We start from the raw sequence: 13,961 nt of genomic DNA, 5'->3' as shown, positions 1-13,961 counted from the left end.
AACATCAAGATCGGGAAGATGGTACAGTAAGTTTCCTTTTTCTCGTTTATACATTGAAAAATGTACAGGATAATATATAAATGACCACAGGCTCATTTTACACTTGGGTTTGCTCCTGCTTCAGGTCAACACTGGAGCCGAACAGTGCCACCAGTTGGTCCTCATACTGGCTGATGTTCCTCTTCATTATTTCCTTACAAGGGCCCAGCAAGCGCTCAAAAGCTTGGATATCTATTACTATGGAGACAGAATAAACAAAATAATTAACAGCACTATATACATGTCTTGATAATCTAGTCTACATAAAATCTGGCAAAAACAAATTGTACGTATGAGCAGCGGCTTTCCGATTGGGAAATGTTCAACGTCAATGGTGACTTAAAGTGGCACTACTGGGCCCTGGATAATTAGCAGGACCAGGTTACATGGTCCTGCAATGTGTCAAATATAACGCACCCAAACATTTGGTCCCTCCAACGGCATAGACGGACGCAGCGCGCGGTTGATTGGTGACCAGCGCCAACTCCCCAAAGTACTGGCCTCGAACGCAACGTGCAAGCTCCACCTCCGCATGATCCAGCTGGCCAGCCGTGGTCTGTAACAAGGAACACAGAGTAACCCCCGAGTAAACGGTGGTGATGCCAGGTATGGTCAGACACCAAAAGAAGAACAGAGGGCATTCGGGACATCTTCATATACAAAAGGACAAAATACACAGAAACAAGCCAATCAAAACCAACGCACTCTGCTTTTGATCATGATCTTCACTTCGCCCGACTCCACGATATAGAAACAGTCGGCGTCCTCCCCCTGCCAGGGAACAGAAGAGCCCAGTGTTGTGTCAGCTTGGGTTCACCTCCAGCCACCAGTACACATGTCAGATACAAACGTCCAATCACCTGTGTTATGATGCGTTCTTCATCATGAAACACTCTTGCTCCCAGTATATCCACAATCTTCATTCTTTCAGAAATCTTAGAGAGGTAAAGGACGTGCATTGATGTAACAAAAAGATGACCAGCTATCCGTATGTTTACATACCATGTCCTCTCATAGCGATCAGTTGAGAAGTTGTTCAATACCTCAAGCGATGTAAGCAGCGGAACACACTCTATGAAGGCCTCGTACAGGCGCCTCTTCTTTGCGTTGTTTTTCACGATGAGCCTGTGAAACGTTGCACGATCCTAAAGGAGACACAGAGGACATATCCTTGGCATGCTTCATGTCCTATTTCTAATGCCATTCTGCTTGAGTGGATTGGTGAGTAGAAGGTCTCCCACCCCTTGCCAGTTCGCACTACTCACCAGCCCCCATAAGGCTCCGTCCTGGGACGCGATGATCGTGGCCGCGCGGGGGGTGTTGTACATGAGGGCCAGCTCACCAAAACTACCCTTACCGTCGTACTTCCCAACACACACACTTCCTCCATCCTTCTGCACGTAGATATCAAACACACCCCTGGAGAAGAAGAATAATACATGATTGAGGGTAAGGACACATTCAGAATTTTTAAACCATTTAAAACCTGAAAACAAGCAAACCTCTCTATGACATAAAAGTTGTCTCCGTCCTCTCCTTGGTCGATGATGTGCTCCTGGGCTTTCACCAGCACCTCAAACATGGCATCAAGCACCTCGGACAACTGCTCCTGGAGGACGATTCATACATGTTATATAACCTTGCTTTGAGGATCTGTGGGACAGGTTGGTGTAGTGGCTAGGGCGTACGACTCCCAGCCCAACGTTACCGACTTCAATCCCTATGTCCGAGACATATCTTTAAGCGTCATTGATCCCTCAATGATATGTATTTGAATAAAAAAGGATGCGTCTAACCCTAATAGGATTGGATGTGTTGAGGTCAAATAGATAATTGATTGATTGAACTAACAAACAATCCCGTCCTGATGCTTCATAAATAATACCAAGAGCTCCTGTGCACAGGGGCTGTACCTGGTCCAAGGTCTTGAACAGCAGGATGTCACTGCATGCGTCCTGCAGCCTACGGCGCTGCACATCACTCTTGGGGTGCACCACTCTGGGGTCTGAGTCATCATCCTCTTCATCTGGGTCATAAGCCTCCGCACACACTGTAGCAGTAGGACATAAATATACTGTAGCATAGCAATGGGGCAGCACCACAAGCACTTGCATGTGTGATGGAATCCATGGCAGGGAAGAGTCGTGATATCTCACAAGGTGTGGAGAAGTATCACACCTTTTGCCCTTTTGTGACTGACCTGATGCTCTGCGTTTGTATTTGATGGTATTCGATTCTGCAACATGAACAAAAGAAAATCCAGAATGATGGATGGATAGTGTTTCGTCCCTCTATCCATCAATCAATGCACATTTACCTTAAGAGCCTGGTCCATTTAATGCAAGGAGAAGACCAACGTTGAAACGGTGTTAGAAGAGGTAAAGAAAATCAAAGAAAACTGCTTCAATTGATACTCACCGACAATGCTATCCTTCTGATCCTTCACGCCTTCATCTGAATGAGTCCTAAAACTCACCCTGCTTCGTGGCGTTCTAACAGCGCCCTCCTTGGCATGAGGCTCCTTCCTTTGGCTCTCCTGAATGCGAGTGAAGTGTTGCACAGCAAACTCCACCAGGTCGGCTGGCTTGAGACGCAGCACCTCGGCAGTGTATCCATGCAGCAGCTCCTTCAAGCCAAGCGGTATCTCCACTGGGCTCATCGTCAGGCTTTCCATTAAACGGAGACGGATCAACGAGAGAACAGGCCTGCCCGGGACCCAGGCGGGAGATTAAAGCTGTTCATTGGTTTTGTTCTTTTAGTCAGTCAAGCTCCCATACCCTCCCTCTCCACGCAGTTTATTGATTACTGTATTTAGAACAGCCAATCGGAAAGTATTGATCCCCCCCAGCCCGCTTTTTTGTGACATTCTAATTCAAAGAAGTGTGACACATTCATGATGCGGTTCAGGATGATGCATTATGTTTAGGATTATACATATATACATTATGCTTCGGAACCTAAATTGACAATGTAACAAATACAGAAACGTGAGGATTTTATAAAAAGGCACCATCAGAAGCGACCTTTGACAAATAGAAAGGACACAAGATGAGTTTCTTTAGTACAGTTCTGTAATTGAGTTTAATTCGACATGAACAATATCAAGGCGTGATGTACAGTTTGCACTTGGTGGAATGTAACCATACATTTATTGTCATTTTGAAAATTATACATAATGAACACACACACACACAATGCACCTTTTCCCTGATATTATGTACATTTATATGCAGATAGGAAAAGTAAGGCACAAGTTCGGTTCACTCCTTTCCTAATAATATAACATTTTCAAAGCGACAAATAAGGAGTGAGAACGTTTCTGTGTGTGTGCATCTGTGTGAACAGACATATCATTGGTCTTACAATTGCCCCAATGACAACATATTGTCTTGCAATATGAACTGTGATCACATACCATGTTTACTGCTAAAATCCTGATGAGGGCCTTTCATACCAACCCTTGATATGACTGGGGTTTGACAGTGATGATGTGTATTATTGATGTTTTGTACCTGGATGTTCCATTTTTCTGTTTGGCTTCTAAGCTACGGACGAAAGGCATCAAACCTTATTCACAAGTTAGGGGCTAACCAGTTCAAAAACTTCATTGCAAACTCAAACCCAAGGAAGCAGGCCTACAGAGAGATGGAAAAAGAGGGGCAGAGAGGCAGAACAAAAGACAGATCAGTCTAGTCTCCATGAACGTAAAACCCTGTAAGACTGTTATAAATACATGAATAAATACACAATCATCATACTTTGATGCAATACAGTAGTATGCCTCGTGAATGATACAATTAATGACACCATTGTTCACTTTTACTTAATCAAATCTATTTTAAACCGTTGTAATCGACTACAAGTGTCATGCTTCATCTGTGCTTTTCCCTCTTGCTCTGCAAACTACGTTCAACACATTCATTCAGCGTTCAAGCACTTACTGCATTTGCTGGGAAGGCTCGAAGCATCACGGCGGTGAAGCCTTTATAGAGAGAGCCGACCCCCTCCTCCCGGATCAGCTCCCGAAGCACGTCACGCACGCCGTTAGGGTACATCCCTTCAGCGGCTGTGGGGGAAAAGACACGATAGGGTTGAGGTGGGCCGTGGTACCCGTTACACATTGTGCCCTGGGTGTGATGAGCCTCCGTCGGCAGACCTACCCGTTTGGTAGCGGGACTTCAGCACATCAGGTGGGATGGCCACGGCCCAGTTGAAGACCCCCGCCATTCCGCCGGCGAAGAGGATGCTGGGGATACTGAGCTCGTTGTGACTGTGGGGAGACAGAGGACAACAACAACAATGGGTGGGGCTACAACACAGGCTTCAACATTAACATCAATCTATGAGAAGCAGAGGTAAATAATGTAAACAGGAAGCGGGACGACCATAGTACCTCTTTCCTGCGGGCGTGAGCAGGTTCTTCAACCATTCGTAGGTCATGAAGTACATTCCACTTGCTGGCAGATCTGAGCAACGCGAAATCGAGAAATACAGTTAGGGAAATGTTTGAGGAATTCTATATATATTCCGAAGACGATCAGACTCCATGTACAAGAGCGTATCAGTACCTCTCATGAGAGTAAGGGCAGTGCCTTTGTAAATTCCTCTTATCCCATTCTGTTTGTACAGTTGTTTCACACAATCCATTGGCCCTGCATATTTCACCTCCCCAGACGCTGCCTGGATCTGTGTGTGCGCACACGACACAAACCACACATGCATTAGCTAGTGACGTTACCCCACACCATGAAACCATATACAAGGTGTAAATCACCTTTATTTTAGTACATGAAATTAACTCAAACGCCACTGACCTGGAGCAGACATTTGATGCGCTCTCCTGGGGCCATGATGGCGGTGGTGAAGACACCGGAGAGCATGCCTGCTGCGAAGAGCTGGGGATATCTGGGGGGAAGGAGGGCGCAGATGGCTTATTCATCCCATAGACGAGAGGGAGGGAGCGAGAGAGAGAGCGAGAGATTGAGAGCAAGTCGAACCGTTAGACGACTGATCACCTACGTGAGGATATCGTCGGGGGTTTTCTGCTGTAACTTCTTGCCAAGGCCAAAGCCGAAGAAACAGACTGCAAACATGGGCGTTACTCCAATGATGGGAGCAGCCATGCCTTTATAGAGGCCTTTCATACCCTGTGATTGAGGGGAAACAATGTGAGTAGGGGCCAATGACAGCATTAAGAGAGAATAGGCCTATAGGTTACCTGTATTCAATGATCTTTTGTGAATCAGTAAATGTGTCTCTATTGCAGAAATCATTACCAAGCTGTTAGCCTGACCAGATGGTATACTGACCTCTTTTGCAAGTGTCTTTCGGAAACAATCGATGGTGCCGGTGTACGCAAGTGTCTCTCCAGGTTTAGGCAGTGGCTGAGTCTGTAATCGCACCTGAGGGATGAGCGGCAGATGTACAGTAACCGACCGTCAACGTTTACCGTATTAAATACAACTGATCTTGTCTTGTGATTAGGTTTGTTATGCAAGTTAAATTGTAATTTACATACAGACAACAGCCTTCTCCTTAACCCAGTGGTGCCATATGCTTGAAATTATGAACACTGATGTAATTTCTCTAGATCAAAAGTATAGGTAAAGAAATTTAAAAACCCTGTTACCTAACACAAGGTATACCCTAACATGCCAATAAAGGAGTGTATATAGGTCAAAGGGCTGCCATGACTTGTAGGCCTGCTAGAATGATACATGCTAGCTAACCCTTTCTATCAAATAGGTTATTATAATAAGCTCTCCAACTATTTAATGTTTCGTTGTGTAGATTGATAGAAATAAGTAGCCTAATATCTACATTTAAAATATACAGTATGGCCGCAATTAATGCAGTTTCATATTCAGGCGCTTTGGACAAGTTATTTACTCACAATTTCTAATCATAGCATGAATGCTGCAAAACAAAACTCGTTACTTTAATGGTATCCAGTGGATGACCGGCGAACACCAGACAGACGCCCCCGAATCCTCCAGCGAAGAAGTTCTTCCCGGGACTTATTGGCTGAGCCTGCTTGGCCATAGTGGTGTTCTGAAACACACAGTGGCAACGGAATTTAATGAATGAGCGAACTGTCGCACGACTACACCGTTTACATTAGATAGCATGGTGCAAAAGAACAAACCTGATGGGGTTTATTTTCGTGAATGTGTTCCCTTCAGCTGTCACCACTGTCGCAGCACTGCACTAGAACGACCGATACCGAAGACCTTTCACCCAAATAGCTACCCGGATGTATTAGACAGTAACACACCTGACGTGTGTACTCCTTTTTTTGTGTCCGAGTTGGATTGGCTTGGCATAACATTTGTGTATATGTTTAGTAAGACAGGGAATCGTTCGAAATGTATTCAAATATTTCCACATGTAGCCATTACGATTTTATTGGATTCAACATATAAGGAAAATACAGTCAAATAGCTCACTCCTTGACCACCATTTGTATTGGGAAAATATAATTTTATTAGTTAAACAGTGGAAGTTCCAGGTAAACACAAAGGTGAACACAAACACCGAACGATCCCCCTCCCAAACATACAATGTAAGCAAGCAACAATGTAGGTACACACATACTCTCACTCATCTCAACACACGCATATACACTTTGTGAAAACTAGACAGATATCAATGTAGGGGTTTGTAATGCCACAATTAGTTTCCAAAAGAAAATGCTATATCAAGGACAAAAATAAGTTAAGTCGATTTAAGGAGTGATTGACACAATACTAGGAGGTATTAGAAAATATAGAGATAACAGATATGTACAATTGTAACTCTAGCTGATGCATTTATCCGTAAGAAGTATCACATTTCCCATCATATTATCTAAAACAGGACCTCTACCAATGAATGTCAGATATGATCTAATTGCTGAAGCAGTTCAGTCTGCAGAAGTGGTTCTGTAACAAATGTTCTGGCTTTATTGTCATTATTCATATATAATTCAAGTAATTACAATTGAATCCTGTGTTGTGTACCACATATTATTCATAGATAAAAACACAGGGTTCTCCAATGATTGCTTGGGCATTATAACTCATGTCATCGAAAGCTTGGCATCCAAATCTCTTTTCGAAAGCAATGGTAGTTGCTGGTTGCCGTGACTGCCAATATTAAGTATGTTATGGCAGAGTTGTTATGAGTTAGTAGTAAGCAGCCTTATTGCAGCAGTTCCACATTAATAAAAAATGAAGATAATATCTTCCTTACATCAACTATCCAAAACTTAATATCCAATTCTTTCCCATGCTGTTCAGACGCAATTACCCAACTGTGTGGGTACACTCTCAAAAGCTTTCATTGCAATTCATTTGACACATTATATAACATATTTTCTACTTTAGCTTTTCAGCTCAAGCATACAGTACTCTATTAAGACAACGAGGCTCTTAAATATCACTTTCCAATAAAGAGAGCCAATTCAAGCATTTGCACGATGGATGCAACATATGATTCATCTCCAGTTATCCCCCAGTTATTCAGCATTCACTTTTTTCCTATCAAGCGGGAAAATTGCGAAGCATAAAACATTGTTTTGCACAACCAGCCATCACAAGCGATGTGCCGATGTAAGCCGCCTTGGGACAGAACAAATTGGCAAAAACAAAAAATAAGATTGATCCACCATTACTTTAGCTCTATTTTTCTTTCTTTATTCCAGATGGATCGTACGACCTGATGCGATAAACAGAGCAGGCTTGCGGGTCGGGGTGCAACGATAGCGATATGGTTACTTGTGGCTCTCGCTGAGCTGGGGGAACTCCCTGTAAATCTCCTGCACGATTAGCTTATCCATCTGTTTCGCCGTGGCGCCGCCGTCGACAGTGTCCCCCTCCTCGTCCTCCTCCTCTCCCAGGATCCTCTGCAACGCCGCCTGCAGGTCGGGCAGCCGGTGGCGGTGCTCCAGGTAGTCGGTGGAGCGCACGATGGAGTGCATGAGGGAGAGGTACTCCATCCTCACCTGCAGAGAGGAAGGAGAGGCATGAATAAAAGCATGAGGCGCGCGTTTGGCTCAGAGAATCAAATCAAAAGAAGCTGACATCATGCGAGCTTCCTGGAATGGGCCGGGGTCGGGAGTTCTTTGCTGGGAAATGAGTTGCTGAGTGACTGGAAAAATAACTGCTGCACAACCAGATCTCCAAAATAAACATGAACGGCTCATCAGAATGGAAAGCTAGTAGATCCTTCTTTTTTTATAGATATAATGCATTATAGGAAATCACCCAAAATATCATTCAACACAAGATCAGATCACACCGAGAGGGGGGGTCCACCAATGAGGTACCACATAAAAAAAAAAGAGTCTGGGCCGCGAAGGGCATCCAAGCCTTAGACGCAGTGTGAGCCAGAATTCATTAGTGTAGTAGAGGTGGTGACGGATCAGAGATGTGGTTGCGGGTGGGTGGGCGTGTTGTAAAAAAAGCTGGTTGTGGTGACCCCGGCTCACCTTGTCTCCGGGGGAGAGGTCAGATATCTGTCGGACGGCGATGTCAATCATCACCATCATGTCAGTTCGGTAGAAGATGTCCGCCGACTCCCGGCTGGCGAACACATCCTGCAGGAACTTGAGAACGGAATGCGGGGCAGGTGGGGTGTGTTTGAATACACACACGGGGTCATCTGCAGAGGCAATCGGCGAGCATATGTGAGAGGGATGGTGAGTAGAAATATGCGGGAATGGCGTACGGAAATGATGTCGCAATGTTTTGCCTCTTACCGCCTCGGTTTAAAAGCAGCAGTACTTTTTCCGAAAGTACTTTCACATTTTTCTTCATCAACTCCTGCATTATCACATTGGCACTAGGCACTGGGAGAAAAAGTATAATTGAAGATTTATTTAATTAAATCCAAGACTCACAGAAATCTCACATAAAACAACCAAAAACGATTGCCAGGCTCAATCACTGCTATTAAAGAACCAGATACTTAATTTGAGTGCCACAGAGGCGGGCCGCACCGGTGTGGTGGAGGTTGAAGGCCAGCAGGAGGTTCAGGAAGAGGTCAGGGAGCTGCTCCGTGGGGTCTGAGGGAACCCCCTCCTCCACCACGGTCAACAGGAACTCCACAAACTCAGCGTTTAGATGTTCTGTTGAAGAGGGGAAACCGTTTACTTTAAAAAGCATTGCATCAAACAGAACAAAATATGTATATTTCAGGATGGGGATGATAATTCTATCCATCTAAATTATTCATGATTGGAGGTAGTCACAAGGCAGTCACGTGATTGTTTTTTTTTTACAATGGCCAGTGTCATGTGATTTGGTGGCACATCCTTGTTTTAGTAGGAGAACTTGAGCCCAGGAGATAAAGACATTTGCAGTCTTTGACGCAGCCCTCGAGCAGTACTATCTGAGCTGCCATTTTGTTTCAAGTTATTTTCAAGAGTATGCTGCACAATTTCTTTGATCAACGTTTTTTAATCTAGAGCATTGGTTCATCGAACATTGACGACTTCAAATCCCTCTCCCTAACGTTTACATACAATTGTTGTGTGTCCATACCGTAGTGATGATATGGCACTTGCTCGCCCATAGAGAAGATCATGGAAAGTACCAACGCTGTGTAACACATCTTCTGGTGCTCTGAGGAGAGGAGAAACGTATCAACGACGATAAACAGAGAAATGTATCCATGCAGGAGGGTTGCCTGTGAAAGCGTGGATCCCATTCCAAGTACGGTCTAGTCACCCTGTGTGGGGCTCTGCAGGTCCCTGGCCAGCTCCATGGGCAGGATGGAGTTCAGCAGGGTGGAGATGAGGCAGGCGTCCAGGCTACAGATGGCCCCGAACACCTTGAGGAGCAGCAGGCGTAGAGACACGCGGTGCTCCTGGACGGGGACGCACACACACACACCACACTTGGAAATTTAATAACCAAAGCATTTGCTATTTTATTCCAAAAGATGCAACGCAGCATTGCAAACCTGTGCTATAAAAATGTAATCAAATCCGTTCGTTTTATTCTGTTATGTAATATATAAAACAATATAAAAACACAGCTCGATACAGTGGAATGACTCCAAACAGGGTGATGTTGTACGACAGACCGAGGCTGACGGTTTACCATCTGATAATATGACACTAGTGAAAGGACCGGCTCCGAGTGGTTCTCCTTGCACATCCTCTTGCACACCTCTGGATCCGCATCAGTCTGCATGGGGGGGGGCGGTAGAGACACACCTCTTTAGTTGTCAATAGCAACACACAGAAAAAACAATGTCATCAGTAAAACAATACACCACCAATTATAAGCGGGTCAAGACCACAGCATGTTGTGTGTGTGTGTACCAATATCTTGAGGAGTTCCTCCAGGTAGCAGGAGATGAGTGCGTGGTCCTCGTGGAGTGCCCAGCTGCGCTGCTGGGAGTCGTCGCGGTGACGGGCCAGGTCGCTGAAGATCACCTCCAGGCGCTGCTCGTCGTGGCAGACCTGGCCCTGGGGCAGCGCCGCGCCCTGATCCTACAGACACAGACACGGCCGCTGAAACAGGTGATACCGGTGTGGAGATTACACAAACCTACTGGTTGACTGAGCATACATTAGGGCTGAGCAACTAATCGAGTTCAAACCGACATCGCAATGTTATATGATGTGATTTGCAAATCGCAAAGAAAAAAAAATTAATTAACTTGTTATTTTTTTCACGCATCAATTCATCTCAACACATAGGCCTGGAGAGCAGTTTATACATTGAATGCTTCCAATGTTGTGTTGGTCATACTAAAGAATGATTTATTGCGTGTTTAGTGAATAATACAGAACATAAGGAACTTTAAAAAGATCAAATCGCGTACTAAATCGCAATATTGGTCGAAATAATCGCAATTCGATTATTTCCCTCTGTTGTCAACATGAAGACTGTAGCGCGCTGTGTGAACCCATGTCAGGCCAGCGCGGTTCTGGAGCGGTTCCGGCGGGGTTCCGGCGCGGTGTGCGGCGCGGCTCTGACCTTGCTCTCCACCAGCGACATCAGGACCTTCTCCAGGGCGGCGGACGACCGGGGCAGGGTGGTCTGCAGGTGGCCCACCACCACGCCCACAGCCACCCGCGACAGCTCGTAGCTCAGGCCCGTGTTCTTCCGCACCAGCTCGATCAGCTCGGCCCCCGTCGTCATGGGGACGGGCTCGGAGGCGCCGGGGCTGCCGGGGGGGCTCTCGGCGATGGAGGGGGGGGCGATGGGCCATTCGCTCTCGGGCTGGTCCTCCGTGGGCTGGGCGGAGGGAGGCTGGGGGGAAGAGGCCTTGGGGGTGGAGGGCTGGAGGGTGGATGGCTGGGGGGAAGAGGCCTTGGGGGTGGAGGGCTGGGGGGTGGATGGCTGGGGGGAAGAGGCCTTGGGGGTGGAGGGCTGGGTGGCGGTGGGCTGGGTGGTGGATGGCTGGGGGGTGGAGGCCTGGGGGGTGGAGGCCTGGGTGGTGGTGGGCTGCGGGGCCGGGCTCTTCCTGGCAGGAGCCGGCTGGGAGGGGCTGTCCAGGGCCGGGGTCTCGAGGGCCGGCAGGGCGGGCTTCACGCGGCTCGGCACGGGGGGAGGAGGGGTGCTGCCGGCGACACTGGGCAGGCTCACGTCAGACGAGACCACCGAGTGGGAGGAGCCAGAGTTAAGAGAGGCGGAGCTTATGGAGAGGGAGGGGCAAGGGGACGGCGGGAGAGAGGACACCCTGGAGGGAACATCTGGTTCTGTGGAGAGGAAAGGGAACAGACTCAGACCGGGAGGGGGGGGGTGCGTAGTTTGTCCTCCGGTTACACTCCCTTAATAAACAGCAACCTCAAGCTGCCTAAGAATAGCATGCTTCTTAAGCCTATACAGTAGCAGCAGGTAACGAGAGACTTGTAATGACCCCGTCATCCCATAATCAATCCCATTTCCACGACCCGATCACAGATCACTCGCTCGGTCTGACCTGGGCGTCGGCTGGCGAGCTGCTTCTCGGAAGGGGGCGGAGTCACGGGGGCGGCCCGTCGCACCTGCGGCGGGACCTGCGGCGCGCGACACAAAGATCGGTTATTGCGACAAAATCAATGGCAAATCGACAAAGACGTCCGTACGCCGCTCAGTGTGTTCGACTGTACACGTGATATAGAGGGTCTAGTACATAAAAGCCTTGGTCTGCTTGCATGTTGTCCAGGCTCCCTGACAGCGGCACGCTGCCCTGGCGCCCATAGCCCGGGTTAAGGCCGTTGGGCGGCTGAGGGGATTGGCTGAGGAAGATCTCACTGTTGGAGGACGGGAGGCCCTGCCTGTGACAGGACGGCACAGGGCTTCGTCGCGCCAGAGTCTCTTTCCTGTGGTGGATCAGCTTTCTGTAAGAGAAGGTTGAGGGATTGTCATTTTTTAATGGGAGGACGGTGTCTGTTTCACAGCATTATCTCTGATGCGTCAGGGGACAGGTTTTTCGCTGAAAGGGCAGATTATCCGGATCCGGGGACTCACTGTAGCACATCTCGCTGCTCCAAATTATATTTGCCTCCGTTTTTCATGGCCACATTGTGGATGCCTTCGATTGCTCTGTCGATGGACTGCAACACATCATCCTTCTCTGGAGCCTATGGAACAATCCCCATGAGCAAGTGTGAATATTTAACATCATGGCATGAATAATTTCATAACTGGAGTGGAAACAAAGAGGAACATATTTTTGCCTTGGGGACATAAAGGACTCACACAGGCTACCAACCAACAAATTCCTGCAAATCATGTATGGATTTAGACTTGAAAAATAAAATGCTTTCAAAAGATTCACAACCTAGAAAAACAACAGGAGAATGCATTCACAGCCTGGTCTGAGTCATCTTCCATTAGTATTGCAATCATGTCGCTAAACTCAAGTTCCAACTGGTTTTTAGTTTGGATGGTGAAAAGAATGAGCACGTCTGCTCACAAAACGTGGGTGTGTAAGCTGAGGCAAAACCACATTAGGCATGATGAACATCGCTACCTTTATTAGACGATTGTGACATGATATGGTGGTTGCGTAATAAACATTTGCATGGAATAATCCATACCGTTTGGATGCAAATAACGGAACTGGTTCTGCCACTTTCTTCTGGGACTTTCGCAGTAATGACAGACGTATTGCCCCTGACACGGAAATGCTAGAGATGCACATTCACATTCACCACGGATGTCGCAGCTAACAACTCATGCCGGTTTTTTGCAGAAGGCCATAAACCCCATAGTGTACCCAGCTATAGTTAGTACTTCCAATTACATAAGGGCATACATGACGTTGTTATAGATCCGGATATGTATTCCCAACACTCAAATCAAACTTATAGGGCCTGCTGCGTACACATATTGCGCTGTCCAGACCAATGTGCGAGGGTGTGATACATATAAGTACAATGTAATGTGTGCAAAAAACACTCCCTTCACTGTAAATTTATGTTTGGTTGCTGTCTTATATCCTTACCTGGATTTTTTCAATATAAGACGCCGGGATGTACCCGGTCTCGCCAGTGCTGCAGCGCGACCCGAGCCACCAGTGTTTATTGCTTCTTTCAAGGATTAGAAAGCTTTCTTCAGCAGCGAAATGAAGCGAGTTGGGCTCCGTGGGTCGAAAAGCATACAGGGAGCGATACATCTTCAACAAATTAATCCAATCCAATGTTTCACGGCATATGGCGATTTAGTAAAAGTAACCAGTGTCTTTATTTTCCCCTGGAGATCCGATTTAAAGGGAGTATTCACTGCATGGCCTGATCGCTGCGTCTATTTACAACGGAGGTCTGACTTGCAACCCTGCCCAATAAAAACCGCAGGGGGCGCACGTCAGGAGTACGCCCCCTAGGTTGCTTAATCGATGCCAGATAATAACTTCACAACGTCTTTTTGCATAGCTAAATACGACGCGTTTGACATTTGAAATTCACAAGTTAAAAATAAAATAAAGTTACATTTTACCGGAAA

The 13,961-nt window shown here is 46.7% G+C and overlaps 3 protein-coding genes across 3 annotated transcripts; all 3 read right to left on the bottom strand.

Moving 5' to 3' along the window:
• Positions 1-97: 97 nt before the first annotated feature.
• On the bottom strand, positions 98-2,698 carry prkar2ab (protein kinase, cAMP-dependent, regulatory, type II, alpha, B; the record flags this gene model as incomplete). The annotated part of the gene is made up of 10 exons (XM_079747667.1): positions 98-237; positions 457-595; positions 745-810; positions 900-974; positions 1,083-1,184; positions 1,305-1,458; positions 1,542-1,648; positions 1,953-2,089; positions 2,240-2,275; positions 2,458-2,698. The coding sequence occupies 10 exons, from the start codon at positions 2,696-2,698 to the stop codon at positions 98-100; spliced, it is 1,197 nt and encodes a 398-aa protein (XP_079603793.1).
• Positions 2,699-3,114: 416 nt separating this feature from the next.
• Positions 3,115-6,291, bottom strand: slc25a20 (solute carrier family 25 member 20). Its single transcript, XM_079747462.1, has 10 exons — positions 6,185-6,291; positions 5,977-6,090; positions 5,349-5,441; positions 5,059-5,186; positions 4,854-4,944; positions 4,608-4,725; positions 4,433-4,505; positions 4,200-4,309; positions 3,981-4,105; positions 3,115-3,674 (listed from the first exon to the last, which is right to left on the bottom strand). The coding sequence occupies exons 2-10, from the start codon at positions 6,079-6,081 to the stop codon at positions 3,612-3,614; spliced, it is 906 nt and encodes a 301-aa protein (XP_079603588.1). The 5' UTR covers positions 6,082-6,090; positions 6,185-6,291; the 3' UTR covers positions 3,115-3,611.
• A 221-nt stretch (positions 6,292-6,512) lies between these two features.
• On the bottom strand, positions 6,513-13,766 carry nckipsd (NCK interacting protein with SH3 domain). The gene is made up of 13 exons (XM_079748622.1): positions 13,465-13,766; positions 12,486-12,598; positions 12,148-12,355; positions 11,956-12,031; positions 11,007-11,731; positions 10,346-10,516; positions 10,122-10,208; positions 9,747-9,885; positions 9,561-9,641; positions 9,017-9,145; positions 8,777-8,866; positions 8,507-8,679; positions 6,513-8,020 (listed from the first exon to the last, which is right to left on the bottom strand). The coding sequence occupies exons 1-13, from the start codon at positions 13,633-13,635 to the stop codon at positions 7,790-7,792; spliced, it is 2,394 nt and encodes a 797-aa protein (XP_079604748.1). The 5' UTR covers positions 13,636-13,766; the 3' UTR covers positions 6,513-7,789.
• Positions 13,767-13,961: the final 195 nt, after the last annotated feature.

This window comes from Pollachius pollachius (genome assembly GCF_949987615.1).
Source record: "Pollachius pollachius genome assembly, chromosome: 12".
In the NCBI taxonomy this organism is placed as follows: Eukaryota; Metazoa; Chordata; class Actinopteri; order Gadiformes; family Gadidae; genus Pollachius; species Pollachius pollachius.
This window is presented reverse-complemented; position numbering and strand designations above follow the sequence as displayed.

What these genes read in the sequence shown, in the direction of transcription:
- slc25a20 (XM_079747462.1), bottom strand. Translation starts at nt 6,081, where the DNA reads ATGGCCAAGCAGGCTCAGCCAATAAGTCCCGGGAAGAACTTCTTCGCT. An exon ending in GAAAGACACTTGCAAAAGAG is followed by an intron (nt 5,187 to 5,348) that starts GTCAGTATACCA and finishes CCTCAATCACAG; the next exon opens with GGTATGAAAGGCCTCTATAA. An exon ending in TGCCCTTACTCTCATGAGAG is followed by an intron (nt 4,506 to 4,607) that starts GTACTGATACGC and finishes CGCGTTGCTCAG; the next exon opens with ATCTGCCAGCAAGTGGAATG.
- nckipsd (XM_079748622.1), bottom strand. Translation starts at nt 13,635, where the DNA reads ATGTATCGCTCCCTGTATGCTTTTCGACCCACGGAGCCCAACTCGCTT. An exon ending in AGGAACTCCTCAAGATATTG is followed by an intron (nt 10,209 to 10,345) that starts GTACACACACAC and finishes CCCCCCATGCAG; the next exon opens with ACTGATGCGGATCCAGAGGT. An exon ending in CTTCAACCTCCACCACACCG is followed by an intron (nt 8,867 to 9,016) that starts GTGCGGCCCGCC and finishes TTTTTCTCCCAG; the next exon opens with TGCCTAGTGCCAATGTGATA.